The sequence below is a fragment of the Ambystoma mexicanum genome, chromosome 4p (genome assembly GCF_040938575.1).
Source record: "Ambystoma mexicanum isolate Mex_15411 chromosome 4p, UKY_AmexF1_1, whole genome shotgun sequence".
Classification (NCBI taxonomy): domain Eukaryota; kingdom Metazoa; phylum Chordata; class Amphibia; order Caudata; family Ambystomatidae; genus Ambystoma; species Ambystoma mexicanum.
In genome coordinates this window covers 1,141,745,920-1,141,767,342 of record NC_090927.1, presented here as the reverse complement: position 1 = coordinate 1,141,767,342, position 21,423 = coordinate 1,141,745,920, and the positions used below count along the sequence as shown (strand labels likewise).

Below are 21,423 nucleotides of genomic sequence, written 5' to 3'. Positions count from 1 at the left end.
TTCCACCTATTCCCCTTCTGCCCCGGGTGGTTCAGCGCATCAGAGTGTCCAGAGTGACTGTGTTGTTGTTAGCTCCGTTCTGGTCCCGCCGGGGTTGGTACCCCTCTCTGTTGGGGCTTCGGTCCCAGGAACCTTGGCTAGTTCCGAAGTGGCTGTGTCTCCTTCTAAAAGATCTGCAGTTGGAAGTCTGCTGGATGCAATGGGCAGTGTGGCTATTGCACGGTCTAGGCTGATATTTCGGGGGTTCTCGGGTCCGTAGTCGAGTTTGCAATGAATGCTCTTAGACCCTCCACTCTGAAGGTGTATGATGGGCATTGGGGCCATTTCCGAGATTGGTATGGGTGGTCTGGGATCCTTCCCCTGCATTCTGGCCTCTTTGCTATCCTTCAATTCCTCCGGGAGGGGTTTTGACAAGGGCCTGGCGGTTTTTCCATGCTTCGCTCTCAGTGGGCCTCTATTAAATTCCTTTTGGGGGACTCTGATGGTCACTTGGATGGGGAGGTGTTGGTGGGGAAGTTGCTTCGGGGTTTTTTTTCTTCCCGTACTTGTTCTTATGAAGGGCTTCCCCCTTGGGATCTCCCTCTTGTCTTACTGTTCCTTCAGGGGCCTCCTTTTGAGCCCATTTCCGAGATTGATATCCAACATCTTACACTGAAATCTGCCTTTCTTATTGCCATCACTTCAGCCCGTAGGCTTGGGGAGTTTGGGCTCTGTTATGTCACACTCTTTTCCTGAGGGTGCTGCTGGACTCGTCGGTGCTGAGGTGTGGTCCAAAGTTTCTCCCTATGGTTTTTTCTCAGGTTTCACACCTCTCAGGATCTGGTTCTCCCTGCCTTCTTTCGTGATGTGAAAACGCCTGGGGTGGTGGCTTGGCATAACATTGATGTCTGGCGGGCAGTGTTGGTGTATTTGGCTAGGTTTGCTCTTTTCCACCAATCTGATAGTCTTCTGATTGCTTTTGGTCCGGCTGGGGCTTGGTGTAAGGCACCTGTGGTTTCCATTTGCCGGTGGTTCCGTGTCGTGGTCTCCGTGGCCTGTGTGGCTTCTGGCCTGCCTGTGCCTGCGCACATTCAGGGGCGGTCCACCAGGGGTTTGGCGGCTTCCTCGACCGATGCAAGGAGGGTTTCTCTGCAAGAGATTTGTATGGCTGCCACCTGGGCTGGTCTAAGAACTTTCATCAACCTCCTCTATGGGTTAAGTTTCTCCCACTCTTGGGTTGGTTCCTTCAGGGTTGGAGTTTTGTCTGTGGGGATGTGAATTAAGAGTTATTGTGGGTGTGTTTTGCTGCTCTGTTTTTCTCTGTCTCACATTGGGACCTTTTCCCCGTTGCTGCTTTGGTATACCTCATGAAGTAAGTACTGGTACGAGGAAGAGTGGACGTGGAGGTAATGCTCTGATCACTTATCGGTAATCTTCGTTACTCCTAGTCTTACTCTTCCTCGTCACAGTACTGACGACCCTCCTCACCCTCCCTGCGGGGAAGGTCCCACGCTCCGGCTTGGTAATATGAAACTGAGTGACGTGGATGTGGGGGAGGAATTTTAGGGATTTAAAGAAATAGAAGAAGGTCCTGTGTCGGAGTCAAGGGCCTCATGAGGTAAGTACTGTGACGAGGAAGAGTAGGACTAGGAGTAATGAAGATTACCAGTAAGTAATCAGAGCATGTTTGCTAGTGGTGGATGCGCAAGGGTGAACATTTTTCGAGCGTGTGCCCAGGGGAGGGGATGGATTGGCAAAGCCATGTGCCTGCGGGCTTGCCAATCTAAGCATCCCAAAGGTTATCACCCTCACTCAGCCTCAAAGCACCTTTGAAGTGTTTGTTTCCATAAAAAGGCCAGATGTGCTTCAACTGGGGGTTTGGGGAGGCATATAGACCAGGACTTTAAGTGGGCCAAGGCTAGCTGCATTGTATGCGTGAATAAAGTCCTCTCTCGTTGTTTATTAGACTGTAGCGTAGATTTGACAAAGCCAACAGTTTAGGCTTGTGAATAGAGGACATGGTTTCATAAGTACTCGTTTACACATTCGTAGGTTGCTAGTCCCCCCCCCCAACCCCCCACCCACCCTGCCTACAAACAAATGTTGGGGCAGGCAGTCCTAGCATAAGCTGACTGTACTACTTTGCAGCCACCTCTAGCCTGCTCTAGACTCTAGGGCGCAACGTCGACAACTAGTTAGGGTGCGTCTCAATTTCTCATCCCACTTAAAGCATTAGATGATGGGGAAACAAGAAGCAAAGGGAAATTAAAATGGATATGGGATGGGGGGATGTGCGTAGGTAGAGTGAGGGGTGCATGATGGAGGAAAGGTGAATGGATGTTGAAGGAGATGGGAAGGTCAAGGGTGGGCTGACTTGTGAGTATGCATACTTGCCAACTGTTATGACCCGGTCTGGGTCATAGTGATATAATCAGGATACAGTTGCAGGTATGCTTAATGGTTGCTTTATTCAGGTTCTTCAGTTACAGGTACAAATCAGGTCTCATCAAGTCCATAAGGAGATAGGAGCAAATCATGAGGGAAACCCACTGGCTCCCACCACCCAGGCTTCCTTAGATCAACTGCCTGGGTTAGAACCCTTTCATACACAAACACTCCAAGATACCTCATACATTCCACAAATGACATCACCACATACATACAGCATTCAGAAGGTGAAACCATAAAAAGGAAGGCTGATCCTAACACCTCCTTCCCTTATAAACCATGGAAGGGAAGGCTATTCCTAACACCAACATTCTGTGACCAAAAGGATGTAGGATTTTTCAATTTTGAAAAATAATAATTCCCATAACAATGACATCACAGGAAAATACAAAACATGCAAACAGCACAACATGGAAAGATGTTGAAATGTTAAAAATGTATCATTCTGAATGCTAACACCAAATTGTTGGCAGATTCTGTGTGATGGTGTTACACTCTGCCACTTGCTTTCCCTGCTGGTTCACCTAAGGGTTGTACTGGCAAGAGTGCAGGACAGTCACGTAGCTGTCAGGTCAGTGGATTGATTGGTCTGAGCCCAATCAAAGTAAACACCTACCAGTCCACTGCACAGACAGACTAATTAATGTGTTGAATGCTTTGTCCTGGGCTGGTCTCAAGCAGCCTGCCTTAGAATCACATAAATTACAGTAGGATCTGTCACTGAAATCTGTAGGCAGTAGGGCTGTTTCAAAGGCTACTGCCTAAATCTGTAGGGTTGGCAAGTTTGAGTAGGATGGGGGCCGAAGTGAAAGAAAGGAGGCGAGAGAAGCCTCCGGTGTGTGGCGGATGCGCAGGGAGCCTTTTCGTCTCCTGTCATTGTGTGAGGAAGCCGCTGGGGCTCTCTGGGAATCTCTGCCAAAGACCGCAAACACCCTGCAATGGTATATAACACGTTTGTGTTTACCGCAGACCTAAATGCATCCCTCTAAAATGTAATCCCGCTATTTGGCCAGTAGAGGGAGCGCTGTAAACGCACACGCTGCCTCTGAGCCGATTTCTAAGTTCAGGTCATTCCCTTCACGTTACTGCCCGTTTTTCAGTAGGCTATGGCTCTCCTCGTGCACGTTAGGGGAAAGGCCTGTTTGCTTGCACCAAGCCACGTTCCCGACACAGCCCCATCTTGCTAGTTGCTTCTGAAATAGCGCCAGTGATTATGCGCAGACGCTCCTTTGCAGACACTTCCTGTTTGTGTTCCGAGGGGGAGGTCACTTGAACAAGCAATGACGTAGTACCCTGTGCCGGAAATATGTTTTCCATTGACCAGCGTTGATTTGGACACCTTTTTTGAACGGTGTCAAATGTGTATGTTGGCACAGTTCGCTAGTATGTGTTTTACGTTGTTTTCTTTTTTGTGTATTGTTTATGGTTTAAACGCAGCTTTCCAATTCACCCCGTTAAAATATATAAACGAAGTGTTTACAATTCACCACGTTAAACTATCCTGAGATGAACATAGATAAGGAAGGATGGCACTGTTGCTAAGTAAACGAGAAATATCCACACACGAAGCAAGGTACACAACTAGCTGTCAGCGGAGTCTGCCTTCCCATTTATCTCACCACAAAAGTGTCAGAGCAACAGATGTGCAGATGAGTCCCTCTCCCTGCCGCCCCCCTCCCCACATAACTGACCACACATTCGGAGTCCACATGCGCCAAATTGCTAACCAACTGAGACAACAATGCGGGGCAAAATAATAACCGATGTTTTAAATCTTCCGTGGCCCTCGGGTTACAACAAAACCTGCAAAAAGCCAGTTCCCTCGGCAACCCTATTTCCTTCGTCAGTAGCACATTAAAGCGAAATCTTCATAACATTATTCCTATGGCTCCAATGAAGCACGTTAGGTTCCGCAATGCCCACTTCTCCAGTGCTGGACAGCACCATGGGCAAGGATATTCGAAAATGAATTCCCCCAATCTTAAAAAAATAGTTTACTCTTTACGATATCTCATGCGTTGGGAATCTTCCAGGATTGTGTGTTTGAGTCAGTAAGCGGAACCGTGTTGCGTAGGAGGAGAATGCAAGGGCGGCGGCAGGAAGGTGTGGTGTGGGATGCGCGTTGGTGTGCGCGCTTACATCGGTGAATTGTCCTATGTATCCAGGGACGCGCGGGCTGAGTAAGGGTGATGTCATAGTAACCATGACTACGCGCATGCCGATTATGACTTACAGTCAAGCGGGCAGCTCTCGTTAGCACCGTCGTGGATAGGGGGCCGGCCATTGTAAATGGAAGAGGGCCACCGTTTCACCATGCTAAACCATCGAGTGTTTGTGAAACGTGTGCTCACTTTTTCCCCATGGTGCAAAAGAGGGAGATTTTGACATTAGAAACAGGCTTTGACAAAACGTTTTTTTTCTTTAGCCATTTTGTCAGGCATTTTTTGTCCAGCAGCATTTTACGGATCATTTAGTGGCACAGAATGTTATGTGATGCTGTGCTCATTTGGCAACGATTGTTGAATCTGGTATGATCAGGGCATGCGCTTTTTTCACAGCTGGGAAAACCCCACTGATGCACCTGTGAGATGCTTAGATATATATGGAGACAAAGCAATGGTACAAGGGGCGGAGGGGGGGGGGGTGTTAATGGCTGCAGATACCAGCGGTGAGCTGAAAAACTAAATGTCCAATGAAAAGCTATTGATCACTCTTTGTCAGTAGGGTATTAATGTAGTCGAAACTGCATTAAAGGGCAACAAGGTGAGAAGAATGTTGCTGGATACTGCAAAGCCTGAGGCAGGTGACTGAAGTCCCCAACAAAGCCTGCCTGTAACGTGTCTGCTGCAAAGCACATTTTTAGTGTATTGAAATAAAGAAAAGAAGTATTTTCTGAGTAAAAGTATTTCCTTTGTAATAAGACTGCCAACATGGGAGCAACTGCTGGCAGACAACTAAGATGCAAGACCCAGGTCCTGACCCCGTTCCTGCCTGTCTTCTTCACAGGCAATATTTGTGACATTTTTGGCCTCTTGACTGTACTTTTGCCTCATCTCAATTAATGACATCCCAACATTAAGAGCCCTTTCATGGGAACAGTGCTCCGCTAGTTTGTGTGGTTTCATTGACACTAATTTGAAAGTGGTAAATTTGGTCAACCTAAATTTGGTTTGTAATTTTATTTTATTTTTTAGTTGTGGTTCGGGCCTCCACCCATGTCTTCCATCCTCTGCCTTTCACACGCCTTCCCCAATTCCCTCCATACCCTAACCACCTTTTCGGAGTCTTGTGGTGCTGCTTAAAATCAAATGCTTTGCATGCGCTGCTATCTAGTGGCACGTGCAGACTATTGCATGACTTGTTATCAAAACTCGAAAAGGGACGTCGACTGGGCGTGTCTGTAATACTATCCCTAATGTGATGTGGTCCTTCACATGTTGAAGTCAACTGAGATTGCTTTTTTCCACCATAGTAGACGGTAGCAAGTTGCGGAGCTCGTGGCTTGTAGCCTTTATATACTTGTATCGTTATTACTTAACATTTAATATCACCTTTGACCGCGGTTATTCCTTCTCAACGGCGCATCTCGACTGAAGAAGATGCTCAACGAGAGCCTCTTCAACGATAACTGTTGCAGCTTCGCCTACCTCAGGCCTTGGCCCACACAGTTGGGAGAGAGGGGGGCTGTCATATCCACGTATACCTTAGATAATGCCTACTTTTTCCTCTTCCCCTTTTTTCTTCTTACACTTTAACAAGATTCTTTAATTATGGAGAATACTCCTTTTAAATTCTGTCCCTCCCGCCATAAAAAGTATCCCTGGAAGGACACTCATAGTGTGCAATCGGTGCCTTTCCTGCGATCACTGCGAAAAACGCTGTGCTTCCTGCCAGCTTTTTCGACCTAAGACTCTTAAAGACCGGTGCACCAAATGTTGGGCAGCCAACGCCATGCAGGCCGAGGCTTGCACAGAGGTGCCAACAGGCGGCGAAAGGTCAAAGGAGGAGGAGTTCAGCACACGAAGTGACACCGAAGGAGAAGCGGGAGCAGCAGCTTCCCAAGTGCCGGTCCCCCTCCAAAATGCATGCCGGCAGCATCGCTATGGAGACCAGACCTGGCGACACTGGCAGACGGATGTAGAAAACATGGGGAATCTCACTCCAGAGCAACACGTTTGTCGAAGCCTGGCCACGCGAAACAGAACCGCTCCTCCAGCCTCGATGCAGTCCTCTGTGCCCACATCTCGTGCGCGTCATGATAGCCCAACTACACAAACATCGAGTGAAAAATCTACCGTGCATATAAAACATGGGCTGCAAATTTCAACAGCGCCCACTAATAAATGTATGCCGAAACAGACGCCCATTTCTGTTCACACCTCCATGCATATATCAAAAGATAAATAACAGTTGAAATGCATGCATTGTCAAGCTGGTGTTTCTGTGCAGGCCCAGACTGCTTGGTCCCATCCCTTCTGCACGAGACCACGAGCCTCCCCAAACATGTTTTGGCCTCATTGGGCCTTGGCATGGGACCCACGTCTGGGCCTACCCATCGCACCTGGTGTGACTATAGCAAAACAAAAGGGGTGATGGCTGGAAGGTTTAGAATTTATCTTAACCTCTGGCATTGCTATGGGAAACCATCCAGACCATTGTTCTTAGTCTGCCAAGTCATTACAAAAGGGGAAGGACCATATGCAAATCAGGTGTGGTCCCTACCTCAAAAGTGGCAGTCTAGCTCAAACTGCTGGTCTGAGCTGTACTCTGAAGGGTTGCCCAGAGCAATGCCAGAGGTTAAGATTATTTCTAAACCTTCCAGCCATCACCTTTTTGTTTTGCTGTAGTCTCCCCTATTGGGACGATATGCCTAGACGTGGGTCCTGTGCTTACTGGGCCTAGAGACCCAAGCTACGCCTCACTGATGAGGCCCAACAAGGCTGACACATATTTGGGGATGCTTGATTGGCTGTTTTCCTGGTTTCTTGCATAAAGTCTAATTCTGGAAGCTGACGAGGTAGTCCACCACTGGACCTGAATCCGAAGAGGAAGATGAAAAAAATGCAGCTGAGATGATTTCCAGCGACAGGAGAGCCTGCCGTGTAACCGGAGCCTGCTGCAGCCCTTCATCCAAGCGACCTGGGGACTCCGAAAACGACGACCCCGACCCTTTCAACTTCTGTAAAGTGAATTACTTGTTTGAACAGTCCTCCTTAGGGACTCTGACTTTTGCTACTTCTGTGCCTATCATGTACTGCCTTTTGGACACTAGAGACCTATTGACCATCTCCCCCCTCACCCCCCACACCCTTCTGCCACTGAGAACACTCCTGCTCCCAGAATAAGGGAAAAACGTTCTAAGGATTGGGCCTCTTGCCTAGTAAAGGGAACAATTTGTTTAAAAGAGTACTTATTTGTAAATTATTTTGTTGGTAACTGTAACTCTGAGAGTGAGCGGTTGCAAAAGTGCTTACTTACCTTGAATGTGTGTTGTGCCATTCTAAAACGTATATGCAAGGTTGTTTTACTAATCTGTATATTGGTTGTGCCTCTTCCCAAAAGTAATTCTGTTGGCTTAACTTAATTATTCCTTTAGAATATTAGTGTGTAAGTTCACCAACTGGGTTTTGTTTTCCCTGGTCTGTTTTATACAGATTCTAAAACATTCCTAGGTTTATACATCCCATTAAGTTGCTGGTAGCTACTTTAAAAATTATATGCGTTTTACTTACCTTGGTCTGCCTTGTGCCATCCTAAAATACGATTAAGAGTTATTGCTTCCCTTAGTCTGTGTTCTACTGACCTAAAAAGCAACTATAATAGTATATTACAACATTTGGTTTTACTTGCTGACCTTGGTCTGCCTGTTGCAATCCTAAAATATGTTAGAGTTCTTGCTTACCTTAGTCTGTATTCCACTGAGTTGTAAAGTAACTGTAATTGTATATTACACCAAAAGGTCTTACTCACCTAGTATGACTGTTTGGTATCCTGAATATGCTTATAGGGTTCAGCTGTTCCTTGAGTGAGTCTTCCACTATTCAGAAAAGTATACTTGTAGGTTGGTTTACTAAGTAATTCCTTAACGGAGTATCACTGCACAACAGCTGGGGTCTACTACCCTTGTATTACTGACAGTAATCTGAAAGTAACGTATGGCTTTTCTCCCCGTGAATAAGTGTGTCCTATACTAAATGCGTTTGATTAATTCTGACTTCCCTAGAAATACTGTTATTCGGAATAAGGTTTATGCTTTGGTCTGTGTACCTTCAAGCATTGTGCTGTGTTTGTATAATGTGTTTAGGACTCTGACAATGTACTTACCCCCGCGACTTAACTTGGCCTAATTGTATTTATAATAAACCTTTGTTTTTTATAATACTTATAGTTGTAAGTGTTTCTGTTGAACCCTTGGTATACTACAAGTTCTTTGTACCTTCCTAGAGCCGTCTCCCTCCTAAAATAAGCCTGGCTGCTCTGTCTACGCTACCATATACTCAGGTTCTACAGCCTTATACTACGAGTGGAGTTTTGTACTGTCTCCATTGAATGGTTTTACTAAGCCCTTAGTTGGACTTCAGAAAAACTGTCCTAACAACGTCCTTGAAACGGCGAAGAAAGAACAAGAAACATTGAAATCCATAGGACAAATTTCTAACAAACCATCCGACCAAAGGGGCGTTTTCAATACACATGGGTTTTTTCAAGGCCAAAGTTACCCAAGAGCCTTTATCTACATTTGGCCAAAATAAGTCTTTCCAGTGGTTTCCAAACACAGCACAATCCACTGCCTTTCAATCAATCTACCTATCAAGGAAAGTATTGAAGGGGCAGAGGTAGGTCCCTTGCAGCAGCCTCTGAAGGCCACTGCCAAAAAACAATGACTGCCCAGTTCAGATCCCCTCCCATGTTGCCCCGGTAGGGGGCCAAGTATCACATCATGCCCATGCAAGATGAGGGATCGTTTCGGACAAGTGGGTGCTTTCCAGCTTAACTAAACAGTATTAAATAGAGTTTCTGACAAAGCCACATCATCCTCCAAAACAGCACAAGATCTCTCAGGAACATCAACAGATTCTTCAGGAAGAAATCCAAGCCCTTCTTCAAAAAGGAGCCGTAGAACTGGCCCCTCCTTACGAGGTAAACAAAGGTATTTATTCAACATACTTGTTCCCAAAAAGGGTTTGACTATGCGCCCTGTGTTAGACCTTCGTCCAGCAAACCCGTATATCAAACCACAACAATTTCGGATGACTAGCCTTTACGAGGTAATCGCGCTCTTAAAATAGGGAGATTTCATGGTGATACTGAATATGAAATATTTCAATGTTGCCAGTTCACAGAAAATATCTTGGGTTCAAAGTGCTGCCCTTCAGCATATCCTTAGCGCCAAGGGTATTCATCAAAGTCCTCGCAGTGGCAGCTGCCCACCTGTGCAGACAGTCCATTCCAGTGTACCCTTACCTCGATGACCGGCTAACAGGAGCCACCTCAACAGTGCAAACAAAACACCCATGAAACAATCAATCTGCTTTTCAATCTAGGTTTCTCAATCAACGAGAAAATAATCATCCCATTCCAAGTCAGACAAAATAATTTCTTGAGGCCCAAATTCAAACAAGAAGCGCTTTAGTCTTCCCCTCCAATGAGAGGGTACAACATTTCCTGTTTCAGATTCCACATTATGTAGCTGGTCGTCGGATAACTGTAAGGAACGCCATGCGCCTTGTAGGGCATGATGGCCTTCTGCATCTACATAGTACCACATGCATGGCTGCACATGCATCCAATGCAAGTGTGGCTAGCCAAACAATGGTTGCATGCAAGCGGTCAGTGGGACAATCTAGTGGTCATTTTGCAAAATCTAGTTCACGCCCTGCAGGTGTCGACAAAGGAGAATGTTCTGCAAGGAAAATTATTCACCACCCCCGCAGTAGAGGTCGCTTTTACCACAGAAGCATTGCTGTCAAAGTGGTGAGAACATCTCCTCAATCACACTGTTCACGGCTGATGGTCACAAGCACGAACAAAGAAGCACATCAATCTTCTGGAATTGTTAGCAGTGTTTAAAGCGCTTCAAGCCTTTCAACACATTCTTCAAAAGAAAACAGTTCAAATCCTAACAGACAGCACAACAGCCATGTTTTACATAAACAAGGAGTGGGGAACGAATTCTCCAAATCTGCCCAAACTAGCACAGAACATATGGATTTGGGAATTGCAATGTGCGTTCCAGGGGAACACAACTGCCTAGCCGATGTGCAATGCAGAGTTACAATTTCCATCAGAACATGAATGGCAGTTACACAAAAACATTATGAAAGACGGTTTATAGTCAAAAAACCGAATAAAAAAATCTCGAATTTTTTTTTAATACGTTTTTATTTCGAAATGGGGGGGGTTCCCCCCCAAAACCCCTTTTTTCATTTTTTTTTATTTTACCCTTTTTTTTATACTTACCTGAACCAGTTAATATACATATAAAAAAATAAATAAATAAATCGAGATTTTTTTTTTTCGAGATTTTCAATTGGAGATTTTTGTAATTCGAGATTTTTTTTTCGGTTTTTTGACCGACCACCATGAAAGACATCAGCTCAGGATGGGGACCACCAGACATAGATCTATTTGCAACCCAGCACAACACCAAGAGTATGCGTGCAGGTACCCCCAGACAGAGTCCAAGGGGAACGCTCTGTGGATGAATTGGTCAGGGAGATTTGCTTACACTTCCCCCCCCCCCCCCAACGCCACTTCTCAAGTTGATCATCCACAAGATGCACTAGGAACTAGTCCAACTAGCTCTGATGGCTCCAAATTTGGCATGTCAACCATGGTTCCCACACCTGCACACAAATTCCCTTTGCTCACCAGTGAAACTTCCATGCCCATACAACATGCTGTCCCAACACCAAGGAAAAGTTTATCATCAGTGCTCCCAAACATTGAACTTGGCAGCATGGCCCCTGAAGTCGTAGTTTGTTCATCTCAATTTATCACAAAGATATATGGACACCTTTAAAGAGGAACACAAATCTAATACCAGGCATTAGTATTACAATAAATGTAAACAATTTATCTGGTGAGAGTCCTGTTGTTGAAGGGAGCTGTGGAAGAGGTACCTCTCGAGCAGAGGATGGTTTTGGTATTCCCGTTATTTCCTAGAACCCAAGAAGGGAGGAGGTCTGCATCCCATTCTAGACCTCAGAACCTTGAAAAAGTTCCTGAGGAAGGACAAATTCAGGATGGTGACGCTGAGAGAAATTCTCTGTCAATAGACCTGCAGGGTGCTTATTTCCATGTGCCGATACATCAAAAGCACAGGAAGCTCCTGAGGTACCTCATAAGGGACAAGCACTCTCAGTTCAAGGTGCTTCCCTTTTGGTTGACCTCCGCGCCAAGGGTCTTCACCAAGCTCATGTCCGTAGTCGCGGCTCAACTCGGGCGATCCAGGGTCCATGCATTCCCATACTTGGATGACTGGCTGATCCAAGCGAAGTAAGCGGACAGGTTTTGTCTCATCTAGAGGACACCTGCCTGCTACTGTACAGGCTGGGCTTTTCCTTGAATTTGAAGAAGTCGCAGGTTACACCAGTCCAAAGGCTCCAGTTCATCGGAGCAGTTCTAGACACTCTCTGGTAGGGAAGGCCTTTCCTTCGGAGGAGTGAGCAAACAGCATAACGCAGATGGTGCAACTGTTTTGGAACCACGCCACAGTACCACCGGCTTCAGTCCCCTGCCTCTTTGGTCTCATGGCCTCCTGTATTTTTCTAGTGCCAGAGGGCGGATTGCACATGAGATCCCTTCGGTGGCCCCCTGAGAAGTCAGTGGTCTCAGTAGCTCAGAGCCCTCACGGATCCCCCAAGGGTGTCCAGGTCAGTGGTAGACGACCTCACCTAGTGGACCATCAGCAGCAATATCATGGCGGGGGAGCCCTTCTGGCCTCCATGGCCTCAAGTTAGAGTGGCCACAGTTGCGTCTCTGAAGGGTTGGGGCGCTCACTGCGAGGACTTGCAGGTGAGCTTCTTTTGGTCAGCGATAGAAGCCAGGTGGCACAACAACAGGCTGGAGTTGCGAGCCATTGTGTTAACCCTGAAGGCTTTCGCCCCGTCACTCAAGGTGAAGCATGTCCTGATGTTGACAAACAACATGGTGGCCGTGCACTACCTAAACGAGCAGAGTGGTGTGCAGTCTCTTTCCCCTCTGCAGAGAGGCTATACAGCTGTGGTTCTGGTAGGTGAGAGAATCAGATCTCAGTCTCAGCAGTTCATCTGGCGGGGACAGAGAACGGCTTGGCAGATGCTCTGAGCAGGCAGTGCACGATCTCACACGAGTGGGAAGTGTGCCAGGAGATGTTCTCTAGCTCGGGTTCCCCATCAGTGGACCTGTTTGCCAAGAAAGTCCAACAGGAAGTGCAGACAGTTTTGCTCGAGGGATTTCCCAGCGAAGGGCGCACTGGGGGATGCGTTCCTGGTGGATTGGACCTTCCCTCTCCGCTAGGCCTACCCTCCGGTTCCCGGCAGCCCGTGGGTTCTCAGGAGGTTGAAGAGGTTTTGTGCAACCATGATCTTGATCACCACAGACTGGGCGAGGAGAACTTGGTACTCCAACCTCTTGGATCTGACCATCTGTCCACCTCACTGGTTGCCTCGGTGGCCAGATCTCCGAACCCATTTAGGAGGTCAGGTACTCCACCTGAACCCAGAGTCCCTCAACCTAAATGCGTGGCTCTTGAAAGAATGCGGTATGATGATTGGGACCTCACGGAGGAAGTGCTTGAGGTGGTGCTGGCTGCACGCAGATCGTCTACCAGGTCATTGTAGGTGAAGAAGATATGAGGCGTGGCGCAGGGAATGCGGGATTGACACCATCTCTTGCCCCACCACTGCAGTGATGGAGTTCCTTCTGTCACTGGCCTCAGCGGGCCTTGAGGTCCCCACAGTCAAAGGATATTTGGCACCCTTGTCTGTGTTTTAAATGGTCCCCGGATCAAGGTTCCTTCTTCACAATCCCGGTTATGGCCCAATTTCTGTAAGACCTTGTAAATAAGTTTCCGCCAACTCCTTTTGTTGATCCTTGTTCTAACATTCTTGATGGCAGCTCCGTTTAAGCCCATGGATTCCTGTTCTTTGCGGATGCTATCTTTGAAGGACAGGTGCAAAAATATGCACCGTCTCTGTAAAAAAGTAGGGTGTCAATGGTCTAATGCATGTAAATGGGGATGTGAAGATGTTTAGCTATAACAGGTGGCCCCGCAATGGCCCAGTTTCACACAGACTATTAAACATGGGTCTTGACGAAGGGCAGTACTTCTTCAAACTCCAAGGGGAATTAACAGAGTTGTTGCGTTCCCATCACTCACCCTAAGCGGAGCAGAGTTTAATCTGTGGTCGAGAGGGAGGCGCTCAGTTTTGTGTGGGCAGAAAACAAATTTCAAACTTTTTTGTGGGGGTAAGAATGTGTGATAATGACTGGCCACAAGCACTGGTCAGAGTTTTTACAGCCAAGGGACTGGGAGGTATTTCGTGCAGAATCATGAGATGGATTACTGCTCTACAGGGCCACGACTATTCAGTAGAATATGCACCATGAAAGGAAATTGTTCTGGCCAAATATTTGTCCTGTGCATCATTGGTGGGGCAAGAGGTTGGATCAGATGATAAATGGGACAAGGGAGGGGAGAGCAAGTGCTAAAGGTATGCAAAGGATTCATTGGGGACAACTGCATCAAAGCCATGCAGGATTTATCCTGTTTGAGGTACCTAGAAGGAGGAATCGTGGAAGCCTCACACTGCAGTATGCACCCCATGGTTGGCATATGTGTGTTTTGTGGAGTGGGATGAGGAGCGTTTGAAGAGAGTGTCCAAAGAAAAGGGGGACCTCGTGATGTGATGGTACGACCAGCGTAAGTGCACAAAGAAAAAAAAAGACTTGGAGGCAGGAGGATGTGATCTATGTGAGCAAGTGTGAAGAAGGCATGGTTTCGAAAGTAGAAAATGACACAATATGAACAGTTTCCAAAACCTTTATTTTTGGTAAAAGTGATGGAGAAACTCCCATCTGGCCCTAAATCTAAAATGGGAGCATGCTTTAACATCTAAAGAAAAAAAGAAAATCGTCCTAGTCAATCATGTCTCAAAATCATAATCCGTTAAACTAATAAACCAAATGCCTGCCTTACTCCAATACAAAAAATGTCTATATATAAATGAGCTTTTTAAAGGAAATTCAATGTGGAACAAAAATGTTGGAATGGCAAGTGTGTATATATATGGCCATGTCTCCCCTTCCGAAGTTATATGGCACATGGGTTTAAGGTGGTGCGCTGGCACTTGGTCACACTCTGTCTGGCGAACATTTCGGCAGCTTGTTCAGTCTTTCGAAAGTCTCTTGGTAATGCAAACAATGTCTCTGAAAAAACACTCTCTATAGTTCAGCAATGGCTCCCCTCAATTGGGCTCAAGCCAACAAAGTCTCTTTTCATCACTCACTTTCTTGGGGTTCCCTTCCCCTATGTTTTTGCTAGCACCTTGTCAAGACTTCCCCCAGTCAGGCTCGAGTCTTCCTTTTTACACATCAAAGTTCTTAGAACGTTTCACTGAGACCTTTGACTGGGCTTTCATCCTTCGCCTGACCACTCGGTTACTCTGTATCCTTATCTATTCCTTTCATATATGTTGCTTAATATTCACTTGCGTTTCATTTTCATTACGTGCAGCCTTAAACTTCTGGCACAATTGTTGCAAGCACTCCACACCACAAACCGGGCTTTCATACTCTCACTTGACTCACCGGTTGCAAAGGGAGGGGTGCTACTTTTGCTGCTTTTCAACTGGAGTCAAGGCCGTGGCTCTCTCAATCAGCTGGTTACCTCCCCAACTCTGTCGTTCACCCGGGAGGGCAGCTGTCAGCCTTGTGACCCGGGATAAAATAGTCTCTTTCCAACTGGGCTGGCTCTCATAACCTTCTTGGACGCTTGTAGTTCTCACAAAAGGGGTTTTTGCTTGCAGCCTCTACCGTGGTTCTCTGACATCTTGCTCTCCTTCATCTGGTCCGCTCTCTGGACAAGCAGCTCCTTCGTGCCTTTTGCCTCGCTCAATAGGTACAGTTCACACTTCCACAGGTCTCCATCTGCCGGGCCTCGGACCTGTCTTCCACTTTAGTTCAGTATTCACAGTAGGCCTCCCTCAACCGGGCTCGGACCGGTTTAGGCTTCCCACAGCCAGGCACAGGCCTTTACTGCAGTTTCTCAAAAGAAATAGTTTGGGACTTCAGTCCCAGAATGCATCTCTCTATTTTGCTGCTACTTCGCTAGCTCCCCAAAACGGCATTCTCATGGTTTAGGATCAGCAGGAGCACAAGGGGATGTTTACCTGTGGTCAGGGTCTTACCACCTGCCCCCAGAGGCCTGGGCTACCCAATTTCGCCAGGCGAGGTGCTTTGATGTGGGTGCTGCCAGGCAACCCCAGCTGCCCCAGGGTATGGCTTCCTGGAGGCACAGCTCCTACTCCACATTGAAGCCTCCCTTCACACTCATGCTTAGTGTCTTGATAGTTCTTCTTCAAGCAGGTCTTCCAGGTTCCTTCCAGCTCCATCAGTCTCTCTCTGGCTTCTCTGCACCCTTCTTCATCCCCAGCTCGCATAGTGTGTATCTCAGCGCTCCACCTTTTATACTGGTAGGAAGGAGTAATAAGAGTCAGGTGTGAGCAATTGTCCAGACCTGCCTGACTCTGCTAGACCCTGTTAATGGGACAAGATGGAGACCGCCCATAGGAACCCATGGTGTATTGGTCCCTATGGGTAATCTCCATCACTTGTGTTTGCCTCTTCCTCATCCCAGTGGTTTTGGGAAACTGCACTGGGGATGCATTATGGGAATTGTAGTTGTTGGGAAGGAATGAATCAAAATCATGGGGGTTCTTGTCAGGGTGAACGGGGTGAATATACAAAGGTGGTTTTATTTTCCTTTTGTGTTTCTTTCTTGTTATAGAAGTATACTGAGGTTTGGGGGGATTTGATTGACAGTGTCCCATAATGACTGAGGGGGTGTTGGGTAGGGGAGTGCAGGAAAGGGGGGAATACTGTCTTGCCCAGGGGCGTTCCTCCCATAATCTCCAAAGGTCCCCTTCCCAGGTGACCCTCCCTCACTTTTCCACCCTCAGGGTTGGGATCCCAGAGTGAGGGCCCTTCCCTGGCCACCTGAGTCTGGTATCCCAGGAAACAGCCTGGGAGAAACGCCTCGGTTTCTCACAGAACGAAAGGGATGACTCCTAAAGGCCTGAGCAGGATCTGGAGGCCGCAAAGGATAGTGAGAGTATATGACGATGCAGTGGTCTTGATAAGTGGTAAGTCCTGGAACAAAGGGAAGGGTTCCACCAGGGACTAAGATCCATACAACTATGATCTAGCTAGAATTAATTAAAAGGGGTGGGTGTTATAGGCCAGTGTTGGCATGTAATATTCTTTCCCAGCATGTGACCTAAGCCTTCCAGGGTGGCGTGTTCAGTTGCGGGGACTTTTAAAGGCATAAAGGGACCCTATTGAGGGTGGTTGGGAGCAAAGGTGGTGGAAGACTGAGGTTCTGCTCTTGGGGGCCTGTACCCATGCATGCATACTGTAAATTAACATAAATGAATGCTGCAAAGCCACCACTGAGTATAAAGTGATTACTGGAAGGAGGATCTGAGGTACTATGAGTTCCCTTGACCAAAGCCAAAATTGTTGATTATGCAATGTTTGTTGTAATCATTTGTTTGTTGTGGTTTTATTTATTTCTTATCTGTTTCCTAGTTGTTGCTCCAAGACCTCAACAAAGGGGAAGCAGGCATGGCTGCTTTTAAAGACCTCTCGAGCAAGCTGCTTCGCGACTATAGTACTGATGACACTAGGAAGGTGAAAGAGACAACTGATTGCCTCTACACCGTCTGGGTGAACATGAATCAAAGGTATTTCACCATGTATTCCAAAATAGTTATTTTGTCCTTCTCTCTAACCTTATAAAATGATATTCAATTGACTAAAGGCTACTTTGTTGGCAAATGGCTTGGTATTAATAAGATTATTCAAGGTTTATAACCAATACATGCAATATTTGTACTCATTTCACTATTTCTGCTCGGTGCATTTTCATAGCCATTAAAGTATCGTATGTGGACTTTTCCTGTATCTCATTAGCCTAACTGGGGGAATATGAATGCTACAAAAGCCAGAGCATCGTCTAAACTTGATTTGTTCCATCTTCTCCCTGGCAAAGGAGTTGTCGAACCTCCTCTTTCCTGGAAAGAAGCATGGCCCATGTACGTACCCTGTGTTTTTGAGTTTCTTTTCTCTGATGTTGGTTTACTCTAGTTCACCCAGTAGGGTTAATGCATTCCTTTCGCTTAGTAAAGCATGCGCTCAGCCAGCAAAGTGAGATTCGAAGTTCCTCCTCCCTGGTAAAGCGCACCACTATGAACACTTGTGCATGATTATTGCCTTTCAGATTTCAAAACACTACTTTAAAGTATGTGAATTTCATTTTGGACAGGCCACCTAGCACAAAATGTGGGTGAGTAAATAACATGTTGTAAATGCTCCATTTCTACTTTGGCGTAATGGTGGCCTGCGTATTTCTTGTGTGTCGTTCAGAGATACTTGTTTCTAATGCTCCTGTTGCCCTGGATACATGCAGTCTTTCCATCAAGTATGTAGGATCGGGGCAGTGAACATTTTGAATTTGGTGTTGGAGAGGGGGGGGGGGCGTAGCTAAATCAGAATTGAATCATCAATGTGGTCACAGTCATATTGTGTTTGGCGTTGAGGCAGCATGTTCACGGTCTTTCATTTGGCGGCTTTGTGAATATTGGTATGACATATGGCAGGCTAGTGCCAAGATTATTTTTTTGTTTGAGTGCCTGCATAGTTCTTAAACTGAGAGGTGGATGAGTGGCTTTTATTTTCAGAAATTGTTGTGGTTGTCCAACTGTAGCCAACTCCCCCTGTGAACAAGGAATCCCCTGAAAAGGGTTTTTATGTACCCCCCATCATGTCAACAGTCCCATGTGTTTGTTGGCTATTTGGTGTAAGGGTGCAAAAGGAGGAGACTGACGTAGAGGTGACATTGTTGTTGGCATACACTTTTATTTAGGCAACAATAAAGTCAATCCCCAACTCTCCCTAATTCCAAGTGCTTTCCCTACCTTGAACAAAAACACTTAAGATGCTGTCAGAATGTCCATGTAAATTAAGAGCCCACTGTCCTGTGTCAGAACCCTGCTTCTATCCCTTACACTTGTAACTAAACTAAAGAGGTACTGGATCTTGTTGGTCCAGAAAGAATGACTCCCTTCTTCTGGACAACGGTTCCCATCTCCAAATGTAGCCCCTTGCCCAGGTTTTGATCCCCTTCCAAGGTATCAAAACAAGTGGCAACGTTCTCAGCTCAAACTCAAAAGGTATAGTTCCAGTTATCAGATGGTGGGATCTTTACCTGAGGGAATGGCTCCCTTCCCTAGGTCTTAATCCCTTTTCAAGGCCCAAGACAATGTCCCAGATCAATATTCGAGCTCAAACATCAACATGCCTTATCGCCCATAGTTTTTTCTTCACTCATGGCTTCCTGGAGAATGCCTCCCATCTCCAGGTATCTTGCTTTCAGTGTTGTCACAATGCCAGAGGAATGACTCTTCCCCTGGCCTTCCTTGGCTTACTCCGCAGATCACAACACCGGGGGAAATGTCTCCCTTCTCCTGCCCTTTTCTCAGGCTCTTTAATACAGTTCGCAATGCCAAGGGGGATTGTCTCCCTTCCCCTGACCTTTCTCAGGCTTCTTTGTACAGTTCACAATGCCAGGCGGCATGCCTCCATTCCCCTCGCCTTGCTCAGGCTTTTCTATATAGTTTTAAATGCCAGGGGGAATGCCTCCCTTCCCCTGGCCTCTTTCTCTTGCTCTGATAAATTTTCCCCCACCATAGACTTAATTTACGGTCCTCTGGGTTATGGGTCCCAGACCATTGAGCTTCTCTCCTGGCAGTGTAGCATAGCTGGTTCACTAACCTGCCACATAGTCTGATTATGGACATTACTTCTGATGATCGCTTCTTGTTGGTGCAGGACCCAGACCTGTCTCGATATACTTTCCCTTTCTGGTAGACCTGGTTCACTCCCCTGGCAGGTACAGCGACTATGAATATTACTGTGGGTGATATTCATTCTTGGGTGCAGATCTGAGACTTTCATGGTTTTCAAACCCTTCTAAAGCCCCACCAAGCATCCCAGGAACCCTGCTACCTGTTGTGGTCTTGCTGATACTCTGCCGGTGGTGTGTAGCTTGCTGGGGTCTCGTGCCCTTCTAGGCTTTGCTCACCTTTCCGTATGCTGTGGTTTCTCCACCGCACTACACTTTATTCTAGCAGCGTATTGGTTCCTGACCGCACCTGCCAGCAGCCTTTGGGATCTGGAGGCCATCTTCTGCAGCGTTCCAGCTCGTCTACTCTCGGCAAACTGAGTGGCAGTTCTTTAGCAGCCCTGTAAGTGTCCCGGACTCTGTCTTCGGATCCTTCTGCTTTCCAGCTCTCACAAGCGCGGGAAGGCTTTTCTCTCTGTCTGGTTTTCCCCTCTTCTATTTTGTATTGGCCTTGGCAATCGGAATTTGTGAAACACTAGACTGCTCAATAGTGTTTTGAGGAGTGCTCGTCGTGCCTCTGCACCTCCTCCTCATCCCAGTATTTCCATGAGCGTTCTCTCTAAGGTAGACCTGACTCTTCTTAGTCCCAGTACCTTTTCAATAGAACTCCCTTGGGTCGATTTTTGTTCATAGTCCCAGTACTGTTAATATGTACGTGACACATTTACATGGGATGGGAAGGTAAAGGAGGGTTAGTTGAGGGGGACTGAGGTGGAGTAAACCGTGTTCTCCCTGAATAGTCCCTGAATAGTCTTCCCTCGGGGGCAGGTCCCGCCCCATGAGATCCTTCTGCGGAGTACCACCAGCAGGGCGACTATTTGGTAGCGGCTCACTGCCCTGGCCTCATGGGAAGGGGCTCCCCCTACGGGAGAAGGGATGACACCCAGGAATTCTTCATAATGGGGACTGAGCAGTATGATTGTGCCTATGATGCTTTAGAAAGGGCTGACATGGTTTCTGACCCCTCTATCTGGCAATTTAAAGAAATGGAGTCAAGGGAACATCCAATCTCAATTCAGCTTTGACTTTAAAGATGAGGCAAGATCAACATCCAAGGAGAAGGAACAGGAAAACAAAGTCCCGAGTAGCAAGGCTGCCAGAGAGGCCGTAGTCTGGGAGTATGGAGTTGAGCAGCGAACCGACACAGATGGCATGGGTCCGGTGCAGAGGAACTGAAGGAGCTGGGGAATGCTGCTAGCTCCAAACCATTCCTGAGCCAGTCAGGCTCGGCTGAACGAACAAGGACGCAGCACCCAAACCAGAGACAGAGAACTGGCGCATGCCAGAATGGCACCAGCAAGGAGAGGGCCGAAGTGGAGCCTGATGCGAAAGACCATTGCAGGAAGAGCTACTGCCAGTTGGGCCATGGTCCAGTGAGAACCGAAGAGACTGCTTTCTCCAAATAATGCTGCCTCTACACAAGGCTCGCTGCAGTTCCTGGGAACAGCGAGGATGGCGGAAAGATAACATTCTGCACGGTGGGATGAGAAACCTGGTAACCCTTGGATGAGTGAAGGCCAGACGACCCCAAGAAGGGGTGAAAGATGCCATATTCCACGGTGGGCTGAACAACCAGGAAGCCCTGTGCTGGATGAATGGCAACCAGTCAAGAACTTTGAACTATACAGTGAGGCATAATATCTGGAAACGTATAGATGGATAATTGGGCGGGGGTCAGAAACCAATCACTAGTCCAGCTTTGAGGAAGAAAGGCATTGGAGACCTATTTGGTCAACTTTGTTTGTGTTATTAATAGTACGGGCAGCTCTCAAGTTAGATTAGGCTTTTGGAACAGAGGTCTATCCTAGGTTTGCAAGCCTGATGAATTTGCA

General features: G+C 47.0%; 1 protein-coding gene across 5 annotated transcripts in view; it reads left to right on the top strand.

The window, feature by feature from the left end:
• Positions 1–21,423, top strand: part of UTRN (utrophin) — a 2,010,688-nt gene that overhangs the window by 1,010,894 nt on the left and 978,371 nt on the right. For all 5 annotated transcript variants that reach the window (XM_069606729.1, XM_069606726.1, XM_069606725.1 and 2 more), the window contains one exon: positions 17,218–17,372. In XM_069606729.1, the coding sequence (XP_069462830.1) occupies positions 17,218–17,372 (155 nt within the window). The remainder of the gene's footprint in view (positions 1–17,217; positions 17,373–21,423) is intronic.